This window comes from Octodon degus, unplaced genomic scaffold (assembly GCF_000260255.1).
Source record: "Octodon degus isolate 3935 unplaced genomic scaffold, OctDeg1.0 scaffold00071, whole genome shotgun sequence".
Classification (NCBI taxonomy): domain Eukaryota; kingdom Metazoa; phylum Chordata; class Mammalia; order Rodentia; family Octodontidae; genus Octodon; species Octodon degus.
Window position 1 is genome coordinate 9229735 of NW_004524647.1, and position 7499 is coordinate 9237233.

The 7499-nt window shown below is 39.2% G+C and overlaps 1 protein-coding gene across 5 annotated transcripts in view; it reads left to right on the plus strand.

Moving 5' to 3' along the window:
• Fbxo18 (F-box protein, helicase, 18) overlaps window positions 1-7499 on the plus strand; it is a 65830-nt gene that overhangs the window by 44210 nt on the left and 14121 nt on the right. For all 5 annotated transcript variants that reach the window (XM_023719750.1, XM_023719748.1, XM_004635284.2 and 2 more), the window contains 2 exons: window positions 321-446; window positions 1604-1710. In XM_023719750.1, coding sequence (XP_023575518.1) covers window positions 321-446; window positions 1604-1710 — 233 coding nt within the window. The remainder of the gene's footprint in view (window positions 1-320; window positions 447-1603; window positions 1711-7499) is intronic.

A 7499-nucleotide genomic window follows, 5' to 3' on the forward strand; every position in this document is an offset into this window, starting at 1 on the left:
GTGCTGGGGGATTGAACCGCGGTCCCTGTGCTTTGCTAAGCTTGTTCTAAGTAGGTGCTTTAGACCACTGAGCCATCTCACCAGCCCCTGGGATATGATTCTTGCCACGCAAGTGCTTATTCCACTGAACTATCTCCCCAGCTCCTAAGGATATGATTCTTAATGGTGTTTCTGCAACACATTTTCTCTGATCCTTTTCTTTTTCTGACTATAGTTTCCTCTTTTTCCTTTTCCAGCAAAGCTTCACATCAGCAAGGAAATTTTTTCTTCTTTCTTTCCCTGGAATGCCCCATCTAACCAAGTGCTGTCTTCTATTGTAGAGTACATTTTGGGCACTGTGCACAAAGCCAAAGGCTTGGAGTTTGATACTGTGCATGTCCTGGATGATTTCGTGAAAGTGCCTTGTGCCAGACATAATCTTGGCCAGCTTCCTCACTTCCGAGTTGGTAAGGAGATCGGTGGCTCCTGGGGTGGCTTTGTTTTAGCAGTCATGGATTTCCTGGCTGCTTCCTTTTGACAGACTGGATTTGGGTTGGTTATAGGATCCTTACAGAAGAAAAAAACAAAACAAACAACACAAACACCTCCTAGCCTTAAACTTTTGATTTTTAGTTTTGTGGCTGTTAGAAAAATTGAACTTCCAAAGGGAGTGCTTGCACTTATGCTCACATCTGCCCTTCAGCCTTGAGCTTTTTAAACGTTCAATTTTTTTTCTTTAATTCTCCTTTCATTTAAAAAATCATTAGAAACAAAATAGAACTCTTTATCTTTTGTCTACATTTTAGTAGATTTATACTCAAGGATAGCTGTTAAACTCTAAAGCACCAGTCCTACTGTTTTGGCTTTACATCTTAGAATAAAACCATTTGAAGTTTCTAAACAGAAAAAAAATCTGTTATATATAGATTCAAAATTTGGAGCATCCCATATATTAAAATGATGAAAATATAAAAATACTAAACATCCCTTGTATTAGTGCATATAGTGAAAAGGGGGAAGAGACATGGTATTGAACACAAGTTGGAGTGGAGTAAGGAGAATAGGTGATCTTAGAGTGATTATCTTCTGCTTTTTGTTAGGGAGGGTGCTTTCTGGAGGTTAATTTGCATGCCCAATAGCCCACCTATGTGAAGTGTACAGTTCAGTGGCTTTTTATCTGTTCACGTGTCTGCTGTTTTGCAGTATTAGGTACTAAGGCTGAGAGATGAGAAGTATAAGGTGGGCAGAACGGACTTATTTCTGTGTTCTTTTCCTCGTGATTGTCTTGTGACACCTTAAGACTTTCTCAGATTGGACAGAGTCAGTCCAGAGAGACAATGTAAGGAAATGGATAAAGCATAGGCTTTAGGTCCCACTGTGACGCTTGATTTGTAGTGGCTTCATTTTGTGGGTGGCAGGTGTGGTAAGGAAAGCTGGGATAATGGATGTTAGTACTGTATTTTATACCTTGCAAATGCTGAATAATCAATGAACAGATATACAATTTTATATACAATCAGCAAATCTTGAATAGTTTGGGAGGTGTTAATGAGGGTTGTAAGCATTTAGATGAGATCATACTTCTTATACGCAGGCTTTTGAGTTGTGCTCTTCCTTTCTTTAGAGTCATTTTCTGAAGATGAATGGAATTTACTGTATGTTGCAGTAACTCGTGCCAAGAAGCGTCTCATAATGACCAAATCACTGGAAAACATTTTGACTTTGGCTGGGGTAAGGAATTGCGGGCATGACTGGTTTAACCATATTTGAACTTGGTTTAGTTTGAGTGAGGGATCAAGCTGTAGTACTTTGTGTTGGGAAGTTAAATAAGCAGGGAAGGGCTTTAGTATGCAGAGGCCAATCATGAAAGCCAGAACTGTTTTAACTGAGGAAATAAAAGTGTGGCTCCTTTCCAGATTTTTTTTTCTAACTCACTTTTTAAAGGTCTGTTAAAAATATCAACTGTTTGGTGGCCAGGGAGATGGCTCAATAGAATAAGCGCTTGCCTGACAAGCACAAGGGCCTGAGTTCAATCCCCAGTTCTGCCAAAAAGAAAAAAAAAAAAAAATCAACTTTTTATGTACTTCTTAATTTCTCTTTGCTCAATTAGTTCTCAGCATATGGGGGGAAATTGGCAAGAATGTTTCTCCTCTGAACTTCCTGCTTTTCACTCCCATTTCATTTGGAATTGGAAGCTGTTGTACCACCAGATTTTCAAAGGAAGTAGCCCTAGTCCTTCCCAGGTACCTTGAAGGGTCCAGATACCTGGCCAAGGTCATTCGCTAAGATGCAGAAGAGTTGCCTTTATAGTGCTTTTTGTTGTTGTTTGTACTTAAACAATTTAGCCTTTTTAACCTAGTTGGAAACTGTATCATGCATTTCAACTACTTAGTCTGTCCCTAATCTTTAGATACTTAAAGTCTAACATTGGACCTTAATTCATAAAATTTAATAGACTTCCAGAGCACAAGCGTTTACATAGCAGGAAGGTTTATTTAGAGAGTGAGCTATACTGTATCCCAGGGAAGCGAGGCATGGCAACAGCTGTAGTCTATTGCTCGCTAGCAGCATTGACTTCAGGGTGTGGGATGGGTGGGGCAGTAACCATTTTTAGTGATTTTTTTTAAATACAGACTTTGATTTAAATATTTCTTTAGAATGTAGAGTAAGGTTTTCTCACAGAGTTACCTTTACACTAGTGGCTAAACCTTTAACAAAAGAAATTGTCATACCGATAACTTTTTCATAAGAGTATATTGGTGTTTCAGTTCACAAACGTAATTCATTCCATGTTCATGTTCATGTTCATATGGGAAAGATGGCCAGTGTCATATTGGTTGCCCAGTGTAGCAACTAAATACAAAAACAACCATATACAAAAACAACTAAATAAGAACTTAGAAGAGGAATTACATATAGAAAGTTACAACACAAATAAAAGGAAAGCGAGAACTTGAGGATTGGACAAGGAGGAGTGGGCAAGGAGAAAAGCTGAGAAGCAGGACAGGGGCAAAGCCATGCATTTGTACACACGAGATGTGTGGGACAGTGATCCTGGGGTACATCAGCAGGTTTTTGAGACTAGCAGTTGGCTGATGAGATTCTCACCCTAACTGTATATGCTGGTGCCCATGAGCCAGGTGGCTGCACTGAGGATGGCGATGTGTAATAGAGGGGTCACGCTTGGATTGCCTGCCATCCTGGACTTCTAAGTATGTACTTCATGTCATTTATTGCCATAATGTCTCTCAAGTAAAGTTTTGTTTTGTTTTTTTTAAAGGATAATAAATGAAAAAAAAAGTCACAAGAATAAGAAAAAAAATGTCACAAGTCTGTCCTGTTACAATTCTGTATATGGTTAGATTTCTAAATTTCTTTGTAAAATTATGTAGATGCTTATTTCTAAAATTATTTTTCCTATATATTCTATAAGGTCTTAAAGTTGAACATACAATATTTGATGGAAAATACCTGTTCCTTGATATGCCAAAGATGTTTGATATTTAGACAAATAGGGTAAACCGAACTGCATATATTGCAGGTTAATAATAAGCTTCTCTTCTGGAGAGTTAACAACCTAACTTAGCAGTTCAAAATTGGAGAAAAGGAAGGGCTGCAAGGTCAGCCAACATTTTGGCCCTAGCCTTTCAAGGTCACAAACAGAAGTTCACAAACAGAAGTATTTGGTAAAATTTTGTTTTAGTTGGTTTTTTTTTTTTTTTTGGAAGTATGGCCGTTTTTAAAAAAAATTTATTGAGAAATAAATATGAGACAGTTTCAAAGCTGAATAATAGGACAGTTTCTATAATCAATACATTGTACATTGTTATCTTCTTAGTGGTTATCCATAGTACATGAAGCAGATGGGATATCCTGTCCAAACACTATTAGTACACCTCTTTCTTATTGAATTAAGCGAAAGTAGCTGTATATCTATCCTAACTATTTTGTATATATAAATACAAAATGATCTTTCCTTTGTATCCCCTTTTTTTTGTTTAGTCCTATCAGAGGTGAATTTTCTATTGGCATCTAAATACTAAGGTGTTTGAATTCAGCTAAACAATCCAACACTGTCTACCAGTCTATAATATTAGTGGGTTATCCTCAGAAGTTATTGACTTGAGCCTTTTACAGTTCATCGCATTAGTATGGCTTTACTTTATATATCTCATTTTTATACTTTTCTGCTGGATGGTTAAGGCCAAGACAAAGCAAGACCTATATAGCAAGAAATGTAACTTTTGTGTCTGATAAGGTCAGTCAAGTACCTTCAGGATTTATCCTGTAGCCCTGTACTGCACTTTGTAGATCCTTTGTCATTGTCAGCCATGAGGATGAGTCATGGCCATTGAACAATTTGCTCTCTGTGAAAGCCTGAGAGAATGTTTTTTCTCTCCATGTGACTTTCCCCAGGCATACTATACATCATCAAACACATTCCTCTGTGGTTCCATAATCTTCTTGGTCAGAAAATTTGGAGCACAACTGAGTTATGTGTTACGATCCCTGTGTCTACCTAAGCAGGCGTGTTAGTCCGCTGAGCTATCTGGCCAGCCTGGCTTATTTTTTTCTGTCATGAGAGTGAACTCAAGACCTGTACATGGAGCTGTACATCCTCAGCTCTTTTTATTTCTTTTTTCTTTCTTTCTTTTTTTTTTTTTTTTGCGGAACCCAGGATTGAACTCAGGCCCTTGCACTTGCCAGGGAAGCACTTATTCCACTGAGCCATCTCCCTGGCCCCTTATTTCTTATTTTGAGATGAGGTCTTGGATAGTTACCAAGTTGCCCAATCTGGGTTCACACTTGTATTTTGCCTCAGTCTCCTAGATGGACATTTTTAAAAAAAATCAACTGTACATCACCAGTACAGTGGATAATGAAAACAAGACATTTTTCTCACGTGCTCTCTTCATTCTTTCAGTTTTTAAAGCTGTAGCATCACTGCAGTGTCAGAGCCACCAGCCTTTTATAACTGTCATGAATTGTCTTACAGTTCATTTCAGATTTAACATTGGAAGATTGTTATTTCTTTTACACTCAATATTTTCTCTTATACTGAAAATTATGGTTCCTAATAGTACTTACTGTTTATACTATTGTATGTATTTCAAAATAATATTTGAAACAATACTGAAACTAATACCTATATTATGATTGATAAAATATTGACTGGAATTCAAGGTTTTTAATGCTTCCCTTTGTCCTGGGCACGTCGTCAACTAGTGGTGCATGGTCAACATGCCATGTCTGAAGTCATTTGAAGTATGTCTTTTTTCTCTATAGTTTTATCATTAATTAAATATGCAGTTTGATATGCTAGTTTCTAACCCATTCAAGGTTTCTTTTTGATTAATTATTGCTTTTTGAATATATACTGTTCTCTTATTTTCAAAGTCTTGACTTTGAAAACAAGAGAAGTTTCTTTCATCCCTGTCCCCTTCAGATTGTTGTCTGTCCACCATTAGCAGCTACTTTTAAAAAAATAAATTACTAATTTTCCCTTCAGTATCTTTCTGTAAGCATCAACAATCTGTATTTCCACATTTTCCTTTCCCCCAAAAGATGGCACTCTGTGGATTATGTATACCCTACTTTGTCACTTAGAATGACGTGTGGAAGCCAGTCTTATACTATGAAGTATCCGCACTCGTGTGCAGCGGAGCAGTCCTGTGTGTCAGGGAGCCATGGCTGTCATATCCCTTGGCTGCTTTCGGACATTTGCTTGCTAGTGCCAGGGTGTGTCCTCTTGTCTGTGAGTCATGCTTGGCTTTGAAGTGCACCCGTCAGATGCATTTCTAGAAGTGGAACTGCTGGGGTGGACGAGTGTGAGTGTGATTTTTCTAGCTCTTTCACAATTCTTTATGGAGATTGTATCATTTTATTTTATTATTTATTTATTTATTTATTTGCTACAGGGTCTCTCTGCACAGCTCAGGCTTGTGGTGAGTTTCCTCTCTCAGCCTTCCCAGCACAGGGATTACAAACATGTGCCATCATACCTGGTTTCAGGGCCAGCACGGTGCACCCAGGGGTCTGAGGCCAGCATGGTATATGGGCACCAGGTATTGAACTCAGATCCTTCGGCTTGCCAGGCAGGCACCTAGACTGCTGAGCTGTCTCCCCAGCCCCGAGATTGTATCATTTTAGAGCCCCAGCAATTATATATCCCTTTAAAAGGCTGTTTATAGCTTTCTTTGAACAGTTTGTCAGTTGGTTGCTGCATACATTTTATCAGGAAAGTGAGTTTTCCCCATAGAAGAACAGGGCTCAGATTGTAGAGAAATACTTGCCCCTCTGTGAGGCTGAGTTGGGAAACACTGCCCACAGGGGGCTCTGAAGAAGCCTGAGAAGACTTCATATTTGTGTGAACAGATGTTTTATGTCTGAAAGGCCTTGTTTGAGTTGGAGTATTGCTGCCTTTCTTTTATCACAGTGTTAGCATATTTAAGAACATCTTGTTTCAGGAGTGGCTGAGTTTAACCTCTGATCAGAAAGGCAGCCCACAAAGGATGTTCAAGTCTCTGGTGTGTGGGTGAGGATACAGTCCATGAAAGGCTGTTGAGAAAGATAGAATCACGCATGGTGGTATTTTCAAGACAGAGTGAGCATTGTTTTTTGCTTCCTGAACTGAAAAAAGCCATTTTGATCTCCTCTGTAATGTTAAACAGACTGACTCTAGGTGGGTCTGTTTTGTTTTGCTAGAATGTAATACTTGAGGTAGGCTGTTTTATTAAGTCTGGAGGTCTATTTGACTTAATTCTGATGGGTGGGGTGTTCAGATATCATAGTGCCCGCATCCTGCTCAGGGCCTTCTGGCTGCATTACAACATGATGGAGCAACAGAAGGTGAACTGGTTGCATGCAGAATGGCCAAATATGTGTTGTGACCTCATAACAACTTCACTATACTTCACAACAACCTGCTCTCATGAGGACTCACTCAAGACCAGCATGAATCCCTTCTGAGGCAGTGCTCCCATGACCTAGTCACATGGCATCAGTTCCCACCTCTTAAAACTGGAACCACTCAACCCAATCATGCTAGGGGTCCAGCTTCCAGCTCATAAACTTTTTAGGGGGAACAAAACATTCAAGCCATAGAAACCTCTTGGAAAATATGTCTTCACAGAGGATTTTTTTGGTTCATCTGTCTCTAAGTTTTGAGGAAGTAAAGAAAGTCATTGTGTTGTGGAAATATTCAGTGATGCAGAGAAAAGCTAATTGCTCATCTCAGCCTCTCAAATCTTAGATTCTGAATGGAGACCTCTTATGTGCGTCCCTTGGGCAGGCCTACCATGGAGTCGGTACTCAGCAAGTACCTGTCCCCCAAAAATGAAAGAAGTGCCCTCTCCTGTGGGTGGTTGTGGCACAAAGCTCACACCTGATCAGGCCTGGTTCGCTGCCTTTTCTTCCACTCACACCTTTGTGATTGAGGACATGTTACTTAACCACATTGCCTCAGTTTCCCTATCTGTAAAACTGTCCTAACAACAATGACTGTGCCTCAAAAGATATTA